General features: G+C 40.9%; 1 protein-coding gene across 1 annotated transcript in view; it reads right to left on the bottom strand.

Moving 5' to 3' along the window:
* Positions 1-17,428, bottom strand: part of PLBD1 (phospholipase B domain containing 1) — a 55,004-nt gene that overhangs the window by 25,740 nt on the left and 11,836 nt on the right. Inside the window, exons 2-4 of the mRNA XM_030321794.1 lie at positions 15,526-15,745; positions 4,048-4,131; positions 2,771-2,909 (exon numbers count right to left, since the gene is read on the bottom strand). Coding sequence (XP_030177654.1) covers positions 2,771-2,909; positions 4,048-4,131; positions 15,526-15,745 — 443 coding nt within the window. The remainder of the gene's footprint in view (positions 1-2,770; positions 2,910-4,047; positions 4,132-15,525; positions 15,746-17,428) is intronic.

Below are 17,428 nucleotides of genomic sequence, written 5' to 3' on the forward strand. Positions count from 1 at the left end.
ATATATATTTCTTTGAAATTAAGCATTTCTCCACATGCTTATGGGCCATTTTGGTTTCCTTTCCTGTGAAATTCCTGCTGATAATTTTGCCCACTGCCCATTTTTCAATTGGGTATTTTCTTTTTAAAAATTTATTTGTTCTTTGTGTATTTCAGATACAAATCCTTTGCTGGTTAAATGTATTTCAAATGTTTTCCCTTGGTTTGTAGCTTATCTTTTCCCTTTCTATATAGTGTGTTCTGATGAAAAGAAGTTAATTTTAATTAGCTGAATTTATATTTTTCTTCACAGCTAGTGCCTTTTTGCTTTGTTTGAGATGCTGTTGCTTGCCCTAAGTCATAGTCTCCTCGGGGATGATGCTCAGTGCTCCGGGGTCAATGCTATTCTCACTATTTCTAAGCCTTTTCAAGGGGCAAAGCAAGAAACTATACGTTTTTTTTTTTAAGGAAGCTAAAAGTAATGATTTCCTACCTATACAACTTTAAAAACTACAAGGTCTTGGGGCGCCTGGGTGGCGCAGTCGGTTAAGCGTCCGACTTCAGCCAGGTCACGATCTCGCGGTCCGTGAGTTCGAGCCCCGCGTCGGGCTCTGGGCTGATGGCTCAGAGCCTGGAGCCTGCTTCCGGTTCTGTGTCTCCCTCTCTCTCTGCCCCTCCCCCGTTCATGCTCTGTCTCTCTCTGTCCCCCCCCCAAAAAAAAATAAACGTTGAAAAAAAAAATTTTAAAAACTACAAGGTCTTGACTTCACTGATGTTTCTTATGCTGAAAATCTTGATAGTCAACATAGTTATTTGTTTTATAAATATATTTGCTTTATAGTTAGTTACTATATCTAACGGTATCAAATTTCAAAATGATAACATCAATATTATTGCTAAAGTGACATTACTGGATACAGTTTAAGGTTTATTTTGGTTTTGGTGGTTCTTCTTGTCCTTAGAATCTATCCCATTAAGGATGTACCCTAGTAACTGTGTTCCGGTCACTGGAAATAACTGCTGTCTGCATGGTTACGCTATCAACTTGACATATAGTTAGACATATTCATGCCCATTCATTTTAAGATTTTAGGGACTGTTTTTCTTCTATGTTATTAAATTTTGTTTTATAGTTATGAACAGCATTCACATGGTTCTAAAGTCAAATGTTTAAAGATACATTCAGAGAAATGTACCTTTCATTCCTGTCCCTTTCACTTTCTTTTCTTCTTTTTTTATAGATAATTTTTTTTTTAGTTTTAGTTTTATTGTTTCATTGTTGTTTATTCTTGGAAAATTAAGCAAATCTATCTATCCATCTCTCTATCATCATCTATCTTATTTCCATATCTTATGTAAAAAGTAGCAAATAATTTACACTGGTCTTCACCTTACTTTTTTATTTATTTACTATTCTTATTATTTTTTACTGTTTATTTATTTTTGAGAAAGAGAGAGAGAGACAGTATGTGAGCAGGGGAGGGGCAGAGAAAGAAGGAGACACAGAATCCAAAGCAGGCTCCAGGCTCTGAGCTGTCAGCACAGAGCCCGATGTGGGGCTCAAACCCATGAATCGCAAGATGATGACCTGAGCCGAAGTCAGATGCTTAACCAACTGAGCCACCCAGGCACCCCACTTTTTTATACTTCATAACAGAATAACAGATCCCGAACATCACCCTGTAGCAGTATTTGGAGATCTCCCTCATTCCTGTTCACAGCTACGTCATTTACACAGCCAGTCTTCTATGTATTTGGTTGTCTTTGGTCTTTTGCTCTTACAAATTATCTGCAATGACAAGGCTGGCCCATATGCCATACTGAACTTTTGTGATAATCCTAGAAGCGGCATTGCTGGATCAAAGGGTAAATGAGCATATGATTTGGGTACTGAGTGCCTAATTTTCTCTCCATAGAGAATATACCATTTTGTATTCCTACCAATATTTTGAGAATTCCTACCAGTATTTTTCACCTTTAGCCTTGCCAACAGAGTATACATTCACATTTTAGAACTTCTACCAAATTGATAAGTGAGAAAGTATGTCTCAGTTATGGTTTTAATTTGTATTTCTAAACTCATGAGTAAGGCTTGGTTTATATGATTAACAATTTTTTGCATCATGTTTCTATGAACTATATTTTGTATATTTTTTCCAGTGTGTATACATATGCCCAGTTGAGTGTGTGTGTGTGTGTGTGTGTGTGTGTGTGTGTGTGTATTACCCCCAGGAAACAAAATCTTCATAGTTTTTGGGAATATATTAAGTGTACCTTTGAATCTTCAATTATTCAATAAAGCTTTTCAAGATATTATTATGTGTGCGTGTGTGTGTGTGTGTGTTTTGTAGAGGGTGGGAAGCATAGAATTTGTACACTTAGATATTTTGCCTTAAAAATTATATCAACGAAAGTAGCAGCTTTATTAGGTTAAACAGCCAGAACATTCATTCAGTATATTCTTTACCCTACTCCAGAGCACAGGATTATGAAAGAAATTAAGAGATAAAGAGATTGTGTGTTAAGCTTGAATTTTATGGCAGACACTGAGTCAGGTGCTAGCAATGTAACAAGATAGTGCCTGTGTACAAGAAATTAATGTGCTAGTCCTAATTTGATCTGCTTCTAAGTTAGATTGTTATTTATTTATTTATTTATTTATTTTTAACATATGAAATTTATTGTCAAATTGGTTTCCATACAACACCCTGTGCAAGATTGTTATTTTAAAGATAATTCTCAATATTCTTGCCATACCGTATAAATTCTGAGTAGCTTTTTAAAAATCTTACCTTTGTCTTTTCTAACATAGCCCTCTTCATGGCTCCTACATACAATCCATCCATTTGTGTCACAACATAGCCTGTATGTCTCCAAAATGGGTCATCCTTGTAATATTTGATGTTTTTCCGGGTCCACTGATCTTGCTTCCTGCAAGAGAAATTAGATTTGCACTAGGATTCTTCATGGTTGCTCATCCAAAGCTAAATTCAACCCAGGCATTTACAGATTATATATTCAGATAGTTATGCTACTGTAATTTAAATTCTGGACCTTACAACATTCCAATCACTTATTGATTTGACATAACTTTGCATACCGAAAGCTTTTCTGATTTGTTCAGGCTATCTCTACATCAATCTTAAATACTTTTTTTTCTAACGTTTATTCATTTTTGAGAGAGAGAGAGAAATGAGCAGGGGAGGGGCACAGAGAGAGGGAGACACAGAATATGAAGCAGGCTCCAGGCTCTGAGCTGTCAGCACAGAGCACAACGTGGGGCTCAAACCCACCAACTGCAAGATCATGACCTGAGCCAAAGTCGGATGCTTAACTGACCGAACCACCTAGCGCCTCTCTATATCAATCTTAGAATACAAGGTCATTGCTTCATGGGATCTAGTCCAATAATTTTTAATGATGCTCTGCAGGACGTTAGATTTGATGAAGGGGTTGCTTAGTGTATGATTTGGAGGGTCAAACCAGAGTCCTTTTGTCCCCAAGTTAATCACAGCCACAAACATAAAACAAATCCCACGTATAAAACAGATAGAAAAGAAATCTGAATATTGAGAATTGTTAGCTTCAGAAAGCTTTGTCAAAACTTTATCAAAATGGAAATGTTTTCAGAGTTATGTTGTGAATTAGGACTAGATAACAGCTGGTACCTCAGCTAGGATTAATTACCAGGCCCATGAAACCGAAGCACCTTAGGGAGGAGGATCGGTGATCCCTAAAGGAGTGGGGCCCTTAGGTGGAGGCAGTCCAGGCATTTAACTTTGCCTTCCTTACTCTCATGGTGGCTTCCTCCAGCTGTGCCGGCAGCCGATAATGATATTCAACGTGACCTTTGAATAGGCCCAAGTTAGAGGACATGCTGTGTGGGCATGCTGTAGAGGACAGCCAGTTTTCACGTCATTACCAAAAAGTGCTATACCTTACTGTAAGACCAGCTCTGGAGTCCTGCCTAAGAGCCAGAAAAGGACATTGGCGAAGGAAAAACTGCTGTTTGCAATGACAGATTCAGGCCCTGTAGTGTGAATAACAAGAGGAAAGCTATTATACATACTCTATAAAATCTTGCACTTTATCCACGATGGAAGGTTTCTTAATCAGCTGTGGGTAGAGGTTAACGAAGTGGTCATACATGTGTCTGAAACAACAGAAAAAAAATGGTTGCATTTCTGTTTTTCTCCTTAGAGTAGTCCATCACAGTAAATTACACAAATTTTTGACTAACTAGAAGGTCCCTTATTGCAAACCTTCCCTATCTTCTTAAAAATCAAGAGCACAATTTAAAATTAGGAAATATATAGAAAAGCATATATAATAAAATGAACACACAGTTTAAAATTGAGAAATACACAGAAAAGCATATATAATAAAATCAACACCCAAGTATCTCTACCCAATTTTATTAAAATCATTGTATTTTGCCATGTTTGGCACATAACAGAAATAAACAGAAATAAACATTAGAGTTGAAACCCCTGTGTACAGTTCTCCGACACTAATTCCACACGTTTCTTCACAGAGGTAACTCCAATCTTGAATTGGTGATTTATTTCTATCATGAATGTTTCTATACCATCACTAAGTATAGATTTAACAACAAATAGTATACAGTGGTACTTATAGTTAATTTCATACTATACTGTAACAATTCTGTCAACACATTTCTTACAGGTTTTATTTGAGAGAGAGAGAATGAGTGGGGAAGGGGCAGAGAGAGGGAGACACAGAATCTGAAGCAGGCTTCAGGCTCTGAGCTGTCAGCACAGAGCCTGATGCAGGGCTCAAACCCACAAACCGCGAGATCATGACCTGAGCCAAAGTCAGGCTCTTAACTGACTAGGCCACCCAGGTGCCCGTCAACACATTTTGGAAGAAATGCATTATCTTCTGCAGTTTAAATTTATTATTTTCATCTGCTGATAGCATTCACGGTCTGACTATATAAGAGTTCATGTATGCAACCAGTTTTCAACTTTTCACTATCATAATGCAACTTCAAACACTGTTGTAATGTCTTTCCTTACGTATTTGCATGTTTTTCTAGAATATATATAGCACATATGAAAGTAGGATTGCCGGGGTGAATATTCTCGATATTTATAGTTAGTATATATTGCCAAGTTGTTGTCCATGGTGACTGTACCCATTTATATTCCCATTAGCTACAGATTAGACTTTGCCTTGCTCTGCAGTCTCACCCACACTTGGTGTGGTCAGACTTCTAAATTTTCAGCAATTTAGATAGGGTTTACATGGCTTCTCATTGTTTTAATTTTCATCCCCCTCGCCTCCACAGATATTGGCTCTTTGGGATTCTTTATGTTAAAACTTAATTTAAAAAATAAAAATAAATAAAACTTTAAAAACTTAAATGTGTCTCATATGCTGTCAACATTTTTAATTGATATAATTAACATACAGCATTGTGTAAGTTTAAGGTGTACAATGTGTTCATTTGATCCATTTGCTTATTGCAATATGATTACCACTGTAGCATTAGTTAACGCTTCTTTCACATCACAAAATTCCTTCTTTTTTTTGTGGTGAGAACAATTAAGTTTGTCTTGTAACAACTTTGACATTTATGATACAGTATTGTTGACTATAATCACTATCTTGTGCAGTAGATCTCCAGGACTTATTTATCTACTAGTTACAAGTTTGCACCCTTAAACAACATCTCCCCAGTTAATTGGTGAAAGTAATCCCCTTACATTCACTGTGATTGAATATGCGTGGATGTATTTCTACAGTCTTTTCTGTTTTCTTTCTTTGACCTCCTTTTTACTTTTTCCTCGTTTATATACCATTTTTACTATCCTTTTTTTTTTTTACTTCTGCTAATTTAAAAGCCGTGAGATGTATTTCTCTTCTTTTATGATCACTAACATTTTTAGAAACATTCATCACTATGAATTTTCTTATGAAGCCTAAATGAATTTTCTATTTTTCTCCTCCTCCGAACATGATTCATATGTTAACAAGTTTTAGCTGCCCATTGACACCCCATCAGGTTTATGTTCAAAGACTTAGTTTTACCCTTTTAATAAAAAATTTTCTATGAAAGTTTTTTAACTTTTACAATGAAATTTTATTAACATCGCTTTTCTTATATTAACTATTGCTCCTTATATCCCAAACTTTCCCTCCTGCTATTCTTGTTAACATGTATCTTATTTAGTTTCACAGAAGTTTGTGGATGATCAAACATTTTAATTTACATATCTGAAAATATCCTAATTTTGCCCTTGCTCTTAGGTGATTTAAATGGTTTTAAAATTTAAGCTAAGTTATTTTCCTGTAGTACTTTTAAGATATTATTTTCATATCACCTTTCATTTTATTGTTGCTGATAAGAAATATGCTGTCAGTTTAGCTGAGACTCCTTTGTAGTCAATGTGTTTTCTTTCTAATAGCTTGTAAGATGATTTATCCCCAATTTTCTGTAGTTTCACCCACTACATTGTAGTGCTTTCCAACTAAGGACTTAGGTCTTTTTAAATTTTGATAAATTCTCCACTATTACTGTGTCAATTGCTTAGCTGTGATTTCTTCCAGTCTCTTTTTCTGGGACTCCTAACAGACTTATGTTGGAGTTTCTTAATCAAACTGTTCTAACAACAGCTCTCTGAGCATTTTTACCCTTTATCTTACCCTTGGGAAATGTTTTATGTAAACTCCTCAATACTAATTTCTGATTTCAGATTTTATTTCTCTGATTGTGAATTTGGGGACTTTTTTCCCTATGGAATATTGCAAGTGTGGGGCGCCTGGGTGGCGCAGTCGGTTAAGCGTCCGACTTCAGCCAGGTCACGATCTCGCAGTCCGGGAGTTCGAGCCCCGCGTCAGGCTCTGGGCTGATGGCTCGGAGCCTGGAGCCTGTTTCCAATTCTGTATCTCCCTCTCTCTCTGCCCCTCCCCCGTTCATGCTCTGTCTCTCTCTGTCGCAAAAATAAATAAACGTTGAAAAAAAAAATTAAAAAAAAAAAAAAAAAAAAAGGAATATTGCAAGTGTATCTGTAATTGAACCAGCACGTGAATGATTTGGTTCTTGTCCCCCCCACCCCCACCCGATCCCAAGCTCATGGTTTCTTATAATCTGAGGCCTAGCATGCATATCAGCACAAGTTATTCTGTGGCCTCTTCATTTTATACAGTCAAAAGCAGCAAGGTTGCTTCGGTTCGGCCCTGACTCAGCTCACTGAAGCACTGAGGCCTTTGCCCATCAGCAGGGATGATGGTCTCTGGCTATTTCATGCCAAAGGCCCAGCAGATCCACACTTCATCACTTTGTTTTCTGCTCCATTTCTGCCTCAAAATATGTTTAATCTTGTTTTTGGGCCCACTGTATTACTATAATGCTTTCTTTCTATATATTGTATCTACCTTTTGCTACGAGTTTGGAGCAAAGTGGGTAAATTGTGAACCCCTTGCACTCTCTGGACTGCAAGTTAATCTCAGGTCTCAGTTCTGGTTTTTATTTGATACAGGAGGTGACTCAGATTTACAGGAACAGAAATTCGGCTCCCCGTATGTTGGAACTTTAGATACCCTTTATCTAGTAATCTCCAGAACTGGAACTGCTAAAATGAAAATCGTTTTATTGCCAGTTAGGCAAACAACATTAAAATCCTTTGAAATCTTTTAGTTATGATCCCTGAGTTCAATAAATTCACTACACGAGAGCTTTTCCTTCAAATTATTTGTAAATTTAAAAACTGAATTATCGCATTTAATTTTGTTCACGTATTTATTTATGCTGCCACATTTATATTATCAAGCTCGTCACTTTTCTCTATCTGCCACCTGTAAAACCGAGGGAGAGAACAGCGGTAAAGCTAGACAGGTGTGTGGATGACAAGGAAGGGATCCTGTGCATGGGCTCACAGGGCAGGTGAATGGAATACATAAATGCCCTGTCAGTTGGATGACTTGATTTAGTTGTGTGGGGAGGCAATAACTCCACGGTTTCCCACCCCAGGACGACGTGGGGAAGTGGAGATGGCTGCCTGGGCCGTCAGGGCTCATGAGCCCTGCATACCTTAGCGAGCCTGGGGAGCAAACGTTTTCTGCGTGGCCTGAGGGAGAACAAGTGGACATTGGATCAGCTCGGCGTGGAAGACTCACACTTGTGGTGACTACTGCAACCTCGGGTGGCACTGATTATGTGGCAAGAGACCAGGGACACTGAGGAAGCTTCGTGAGGAAGCCTCATCAGATGTCACACGGGGAAACATCCAAGCTAAAAACTAAAAAGACTGTTCCAGTTTGGTGGATGCCACAGAAGCCTACAGGACAACCGCTGATCAAACACCTTCCCTCCCTCCAAGATGCTTCAGTAATACCAATCCATTCTGAGATAAAGTGTTTGGAGGGGAGTGAACCATTCTGATTTGACTCAGTTTAAATAATACATTATTTTCTCTGTACAGAAACGGCTACGGTAACTTTTTCTGCCATGAGGAGGAAGGTTTTGCTGTTGTTGTTTTTGTTTGTTTGTTTGTTTTTAAGAGGAACGGTTCTTAAAATTAAAATGATTTAGGGGCGCCTGGGTGGCGCAGTCGGTTAAGCGTCCGACTTCAGCCAGGTCACGATCTCACGGTCCGTGAGTTCGAGCCCTGCGTCGGGCTCTGGGCTGATGGCTCAGAGCCTGGAGCCTGTTTCAGATTCTGTGTCTCCCTCTCTCTCTGACCCTCCCCCGTTCATGCTCTGTCTCTCTCTGTCCCAAAAATAAATAAACGTTGAAAAAAAAATTAAAAAAAAAATAAAATGATTTATATGAAAATAAAATTCTATTTTGGAAAAAGTAATTTGTGGGATCTACAATGCCCACTCAGGTAAAGAAGCAAATAATTCATACTTTTTATCCAAAACCTTCATCACTGTACCCTGCCTAGCTCCATCCAGAGTGCTAAATCCTCTCAACTTTTCAGTCTATTTCAAAATGGAGCCAGGTTTCTCAACAGGAGTGATTTTTTTCCTTCCATAGGGCATTTGGCAATGTTTGCAGACATTTTTGGTTGTCACCCTAGGTGGTGGGGGAGAAAGTGCTACCAGCATCTGGTGGGTAGAGGTCCTATAATGCACAGGACAGCCCCCACAACAAAGAATTATTCAACCCCAAATATCAATAGTGCCAAGGCTGAGAAACTTTGAAACCGAGAAACCTTGATCTTGACTTGGGGTTACTTGCTGACGATGTCCACATAACAGGAGACAGGACAGATGCAAGTACAGGAGGGTAACTGGGCTGGAATCATTGAACGTTTCTCTTTTTTGTTGGGAGTGGGGGGACTAGATATTTTGATTCTGACATTCAGAGCAGAGGAAGAGAAACGTCCACCTGGGGGTCAGAAGTGGCCTCAACGGATCCCGCAGCATCCAGGAGCTCAGAGGAATGCAGACCACTTGCAGTTCCCTCAGGTTGAGGCTCTTCCCTGATCCCTGGGTCTTGGATCTTGCACTTTTGTGTGATGGAGCAACCTAGTACAGCAGTTAAGGGTAGAGACTTTGAATTCTGAGTTCAAAGGCTGACTTCAACTACTTCTAGGTTGTATGACCATAAGCAAGAGTCCCAATCTCTCCGTGCCTCCAAATTCTCATCAAGCAGAGCAAACGCTAGTATCCGCCTCATGGATGTGTTACGTTAAGCTCAGCCCTGTGGTGTGTCAAGTCAGTAAGTGTCCTCCCAAGTGGGCTGGGACTTTGCTTAACTTTACGTCTCTCACGTGCACACGTAAGTAAGAATCAGGAAGACACACGTACTCCCACGCTATTGAATCTCTCTGCATTATGTTAATACAGTATCATTTAGCACTTGTCAGTGCTGTCTTCTCTTTTCTACTTGCTTTAATTTTCTGGGTCTGAGATCCTTTGGTGTTTTCCATAGCAATTAATTCATTCGCATGTGTCCGTGGATGTGTGCGCTCAAACTCTGTAGCTGGACAACCTGGTCCCTGCCCACTAGCTTTGTGACTTTCAGCTCATTACTTAACTTCTCTGTCCTCAAGTTTTCACGTCAATAATATGGGAACGGAAGTATGTACATCACAGTGTTGCGGGTGAAGCAATTTACCATAGGTAAAATGCTTGGAACGATGTCTGGCACACATTTTAAATGCTATATAAAGGCCAGTTGTTGCCATCATTATCATCAGAAGCAGCACTTTGTGGTTCATGTTCAATTCCAGATCAGTACTAGTTGAGGGACCCTTTGATATTTTTGAGGGTGGGACTGTGTGTCACTTTGCTTTGCTTCCAGGCTTGAGTGGGAAGCCTATTTCATTTCTAACATCAAAGGAGCAAGTTGGGGGGATAGGGAGGAGATTTTTCTTGGTAGTTGGCCAGAAACAAAAAAGGACCCACCTTTGATGACTTTCTCTATGTGTACCATAATCTTGCTAGAACCCCTTTCCATCACAGTTTTAGCAACTGTTGTGTCACCATCTTAACTTAAAAGGGATTCTCTTGGAAGGATGTGCTCAGGAGTGAACTCACTCCCTCCTCTTTCCCCATCCCAAGAGCCCGGCACAAGGCCATGCAACAAGTGTTGGTTGCCTTGAATTGGCTTACTCAAATTAGGTAATTCCCGAGGAGATATTTCAGCAGCTGCCTCGGCCACACACGATATAAGCCACTTTATTAAAGACTAGAGTGGACCTGGTACACACACCCTCATCATCATTCTTTCCAGAAAGGTTTCATGACTCATTTTATTAAAAATAATCTAGGACTATTTATCAACTTTTACATCATCAAGGAGATAAGAGATACTCTGATTAGGGAGCCACCCCTTTAAGTTAAAAAACAAGGAAGAAACTCCATTTGGCTATGGCTGCTAGACATTGCATTACATGGAAATATGTACCTCCCACTTCTCGTTCATCTCTAAAGTACTGGAACAACATCGGATTCAATCAAACCCAATCAGCATGTAATTAAGTAACTGCTGGGGGCAGAAGTACTGCGCCAGGTGTCTGGGGACCTGCCCCTAAAGTACTAAGAGACAGCGGAGGGGAGAGACAGAGCTCAGTCCACTGGGAATGGAATCAGAAAATGCCCTGGGAAGATCGCACGGGGGATGGGTCTTGCTTGAGGGGGTTGAGTAATATTTCAATCAGTGGAGATATGACAGGCAGCATCTGGTTCTCAGAAAATACAGTGCTAAGAGTTACTGGAAAGGGGTGTGTAACAGGCCGAAGGAGCAGCATGGGATAGCTCAGGGCCCCACCTGAAATGAAGGTTTGCACGCTAATGGCAATATCCCGCAGGGAATGCCTCCTCAGGAGATGGGTCGGGGTGGGAGAGCGTGAGGAAGGGCAAGACGGTGAGAGAAGCCCCTGGAAATATCTAGTGCTGCCTCCAAGCTCTGGTGCAGGTGTACCTGTTGCTACCGCTGTACCTGGGATAACTGTGCACCGGCAGCATGTTAGATGGCCTGGAGCTTTGTGATACAGCACAAAGGGCTGGCCCCGGGTCCCAACTGTTATCGGGAGAGCGTTGTAAGAGTTCAAGGAAGCAACACATTATTGAACACTTCAAATGAAATGATGGAGGATTTGAGGCTATTTCTTTTGTATGTTTTCGTTTGGCCTCCCAAGTATGTCATAGGTTGAAAGAGCAAACTATTTCCTCTGAGGTGGTTAAAGCGAGCACTTTATCTGAATATCTGAATTGTTGATTCCACAATACCCCACTTCGCATATGCTTCTTCCCCCAAGGTTCTGGAGAATATAAGGAACATCACTCCATTTTAAATGCGGTGATGTCGGAGGGGCGCCTGGATGACTCAGTCCGTTGAGCATCCGACTTCAGCTCAGGTCATGATCTCATGGTTCATGAGTTCGAGCCCCACGTCATGCTCTGGGCTGACAGCTCAGAGCCTGGAGCCTGCTTCGGATTCCGTGTCTCCCTCTCTCTCTACCTCTCCCCGGCTCCCACTCTGTCTCTCTCAAAAATAGGTAAACATTAAAGAAATAAAGCAATGTGGTGATATGGGAAAAACATGGCAGCCGTAAACTTCCCAATGCTTCCGGCAGCTGCCTGAGCTACTTTGCAAGCTGAGAGAAAAACAAAAACAGGCGACTCTCTCCTTCGGCCTTCAGCATATACTCACCTTCCCACCCAGGCTCAGATGCTCTTGCTCCAAGGCTGTGTCTCAGTAAGTGGAATCATACCCTCAAGTACGTTTGTTACTCAAACACTCCCCAAGTAACAGTCCCCAGGAGTATAGGTATTAGGTGAATAAAATGCTGTTTGTGTATGAAGATGCTATTGCTCCTCAGACAGTTGCCCATGTATAGCTGAAAACAAACACACAAACCAAACCCTAGCCTGTGACTTGTATTCCTCCTCCACTATTGGTTTGTGACTACAATCACAGCTTCCAGATGGTTGACATTTTAAGCTCCCTGCTTTGCTTCAGAGAATGCGAATACCTCTGCTCCGAGGGAGCCACCCTGCCTCTCAGTCGGGACAGGTGAGGACAGTTTACTGTGGACGGTGCAGAAATTCCCCTCTTTATTTGACCTTTCAAGAATGCGATTAGAATGACAGCCTCTCAAAAGATAGCTTTGGTTATAATTCTTCCGTCTCCTCTTTTTGCTTCTGTTCTCCTTCCTCCCTCCGTCGCTCCCTTCCTTTTTTCCTTTGTGTCCTTTCCTCCTCCACTTCCTCTTTTTCTTTCTCCTTCTTCAAATATACACATTCCTGACTTCTCTCTTCCATCCAGCCCCTTCGGTTCCTTGTCATGCGACTTCCTGCTCACCAACGTCTTCTGTTCTAGCAAAGTCCCTGCAGGGCAGAGGTCCTCTCAGACTCTTGGTACTACACATATGGGAAGTCCATCCCTGAGCAGGTGACATCCTTGAATTCTCAGTAATGAATACAAAACAGAGATAACAGAGAGGCCGTCTTTCAAATTTGAGAAACCTCTGAGCATTCTACCATCGAAATAAAGGACGGCACCCTGGAATGGGCAGGCTACTCCTCTACTCCTCACTCATTTGTAAATGCAACTTACTCATTTCAGATGCATTGCCTTTTCTCAGTACTTGGTTCTGTTTCTTTCTGCCTAGAATGATTTTCTTCCTCTTCTTGGACAGGCCAAATATTCTCACCTATCAAACCCCAGACCCACAACTCACTCATTCCACAAGGACTTCTTTGACTGCTTTGGCCCATGAGGGGCCTTTTTCTTGGAGTGTTATAGTATTTATGATTAAAGCACTCATTCCAGGTTGTTCTCTGCAGCAGAAATGCTCCCAAGGAGAGTCTCCCAACTTTTCCTTCATGATCCAGTATTTACTGAGATTAGTAGACCCACCTCTCCCTCACTCTTGAGCATTCAGGCACAGGCTGCTGCTAGTGGTCTGAGGGGAAGGAAGACTCACTTGCCAGATCCTTAAAATGGGTCACAAAATGCAGGAAGTTGTTTGCTTTAATCTTAGAAGACTCGCTTACACATATTGAATTTTTTTTTTTGAAAGGATGTGGCAAAAAGGCAGAGTAAACAAAAACCAGTTACTGAATAGTAGTTAAGTGTTTTTCTTTTACAAAATAAAATTTCAGTAATTTTTACTCTAATACAGAAATATTTAAAAAGTTACTAAATAGAATGGATATGAACCCATATCTTATGGATTTTCTTCATCAATGATAAAGGAAAGGCACCAAGGATAGGTCAATGCTTTATATTAGAAATAAGGGTAAAATGATAAAGTCATCCCCCCACCCCAAGAAGTGAGATGTTAACACTTATGTTTCCTGAGACATAAGAATATCTGATGTTCCTCCTGTGTCAGAAGCCTTCTGTCAAACTCCCTGAGCTCCTGCTGTGATACCCGGACCTATGGAACACCTGCTTATGCCTACAACAGCCTCAGATTAGATAGAGCTGCTCCCTCAAATCACAGTTTTTCCTAAAAGCCCATGATGTCTACCCCACATGACTTAACTCAATGTATGTATGTATGTATGTATTTATTTATTTATTATTTTTTAAAGTTTATTTATTTTTGAGAGAGAAAGCGTGAGACCATGTGGAAGTGCAGGAGGGGCAGAGAAAGAGGGAGAGAAAGAATCAGCATGGAGCCAGATGCAGGCCTTGATCTCACTAACCGCGAGATCATGATCTGAGCTGAAATCAAGAGTCAGAAGCTTAACCGACTGAGTCACCCAGGTACCCCTAACCTAATGTATTTATTGTCACACAACTTCAGCCCAAATTATTTCTCCAAACGTGCAACCCAGTTTAAACAATGCAATCAGAACGAGTGGATACACAATGATTATAGATTTGGAGAAAAGGATGAAAAGTTATACATACACACACACACACACACACACACTTTTATACACAGTTTTAAACAGGTTTTAATCTATTTATAAAGTTTTATACATCTCTGAGTAATATACCGTTAAGGGAATTCGTATGGTAGAGTAACAAAAATTTGGTAACAAAGAAAGAAAGGAATTTCTAGTTCATTAAAAAAGAGTGACCAGAACACAGTAACTAGTTATTCAACATTTGACATAATCTCCAGTACTTAGAATCAGGTGAGATTGGCACTGCACTTACTAACGTGCCTTACTCAGGCGGTAACGGGGCAAAATAGGGTTTGGTTAAACTGTCCTCAATGGTCTAGGTCACAGAGAAAGCCAAATCAAGACACTTTTTATATCAAAGGAAGGATGAGGCTTGATTAAATGAGCTGTGACCTTCTTTTCCTTAAAGAGCTTATCTCTGAAAGGGATGTGCCCTGATTGCATTATTATTAACTACATCCTTGTTATTTTCACAAGACAAGGAAAAGACGAGAGAATTAAGTAACAATAGAACTGGAAGGGATATTTATATTAGACATCAGAATTTCAATTTAAAATCTTTGCCCACTTGAAATTATTGTTTTAAGACCATTTAAAAATGTTCTTATATTTTAAATTAAATCTTCCATGTTTTGTGCTTCTCGGTCACTCTGCCTATCATTTTCCTTCTGCCAGACAATAAATGACTAGTGGGATAAAACGGCTTAGCTGTGTTTTAAATAGTTTCACGAGGGGCTCCTGGGTGGCTCAGTCGGTTAAGCATCCAACTCTGACTCAGGTCACGATTTCATGGTCATGATCTTGGTTCGTGAGTTCAAGCCCTACATCAGGCTTTCTGCTGTCAACATGGAGCCTGCCTCAGATCCCCTCTCCCCCTTTTGCTGCCCCTCCCCCACTGGTGCACATGCTCTTTCTCTCTCTCTCAAAAAATAAACTAACATTAAAAAAATAAATAAAACAGTTTCATGAAAAGGAAAGATTTTAAGTACCATGAGAATTGAAGAATGCCACAATGGGGGCTTTGTTCCTTCTAGGCAGGTCCTGATTACTGGTGTAAATGTAATTCTGATCATGTTTCTATCCGCTGAGGAGGACCTCAGCTACTTTCCAGTTCTAATGTTCAATGTCAGGAAGACAAGAAGCATTGGTGGACAAAGAAAGGGACAGAAGTTGCCTGGTAGTTCTTCACTATGACTGGAGTACTTACGGGGCAGTGAGGTAACCCTCCAAAAAGCCAGCCACAAACATGATGATCTCATTGCTCAGGGCCTGAGAACCATACCCCGCTCTGATTTCCAGGACGCCCCAGCCTGTGGTTTTCACAGAGTCATTGTAAAAGCCATAGGCGTCCCCATTCCTGTCCAGTACGTTTTTGACTTGTACTGTCTTTTCAGCAGGCATCCAGTACACAGTTGCATAGTGGACTCCTGGAAGAAAAGAAAAGGCGATAATAACAGGATGCCATTTAACTGATTTGCCGATACACTTTTTCCCAGGTAACCAACGATTCCAACATAGTTGCTTTTAAGGAATCCCGTTGTATTAGAATCGGGACATCTGCCACTGTAGTTTGCCCTTGTTACAAGTGGGCAAAAACCAGAGCCTGATGAAGGGGGATGAGCTCAGAACATGGAGAACTAGGTCAAAGGTGGGGGGAAGTAATCAGAGCATCGCAGAGGTGGGTCTCAATGTTTCATCCTTAGAGATGGGATTCTGGGCAAGGCCAGGGCTGGGGCTCCTTTGATCCCCTCAGCCGTTGTATCAAAGCATCCATATTCTCAGGCTCCTTATTGTCTCTCTTTTGCCTAATTCTTCACACATGACATTAGATTCCTATTTTGCGGGAAATAATATAAACTATTGCCTCTCAAGTTCTTGATATTTTTGTGAATTTATCCTGACACGTCCTGTAGCCATCTCCCCTTACTTGTTCACCTCCATCCATCTACCATGCTATGGATTGACCCCTCTCACTTTTTTGGGGAACTTGGTTCCATCCTGTGTCTTCCTGCTCCTGTACCCTAAAGCTGTCTTCCTGCCATGGCTCCTCCCACTGAAGTGGACTGACATGCTCCATTGTCTCATGCCTAAGGGAAAACCAATCACAGAAGATCTCTTTGGAGCCTGGGACCAGATCTGGCCATCGCCAGAATCTCTCACTCCCTTCGTGAAATTATTCCAAATATATTCTAGGGCGTGCTGGGTCAGGGGCTATGCCAAGTGTGGTGAGAGAGCTATGAATATGACTGGCCCATTTCCAGACCTCACCCCTTAGAAAGAGGCACATGCTCACACACCACTTCCTCAACTTCCTCCCTTCAGCCTGCCGCAGACTGGTATTCATCCCCATCATGCTACCGACACTGCTCTGGTTTGGGTCACCGATGATATCCTTGAATCTTTTTTTTTTTTTTTTTTTTTTTATGAAATTTATTGACAAATTGGTTTCCATACAACACCCAGTGCTCATCCCAAAAGGTTCCCTCCTCAATACCCATCACCCACCCTCCCCTCCCTCCCACCCCCCATCAACCCTCAGTTTGTTCTCAGTTTTTAACAGTCTCTTATGCTTTGGCTCTCTCCCACTCTAACCTCTTTTTTTTTTTTTTCCTTCCCCTCCCCCATGGGTTCCTGTTAAGTTTCTCAGGATCCACATAAGAGTGAAACCATATGGTATCTGTCTTTCTCTGTATGGCTTATTTCACTTAGCATTACACTCTCCAGTTCCATCCACGTTGCTACAAAGGGCCATATTTCATTTTTTCTCATTGCCACATAGTACTCCATTGTGTATATATACCACAATTTCTTTATCCATTCATCAGTTGATGGACATTTAGGCTCTTTCCATAATTTGGCTATTGTTGAGAGTGCTGCTATGAACATTGGGGTACAAGTGCCCCTATGCATCAGTACTCCTGTATCCCTTGGATAAATTCCTAGCAGTGCTATTGCTGGGTCATAGGGTAGGTCTATTTTTAATTTTCTGAGGAACCTCCACACTGCTTTCCAGAGCGGCTGCACCAATTTGCATTCCCACCAACAGTGCAAAAGGGTTCCCGTTTCTCCACATCCTCTCCAGCATCTATAGTCTCCTGATTTGTTCATTT

This window comes from Lynx canadensis, chromosome B4 (assembly GCF_007474595.2).
Source record: "Lynx canadensis isolate LIC74 chromosome B4, mLynCan4.pri.v2, whole genome shotgun sequence".
Taxonomy (NCBI): domain Eukaryota; kingdom Metazoa; phylum Chordata; class Mammalia; order Carnivora; family Felidae; genus Lynx; species Lynx canadensis.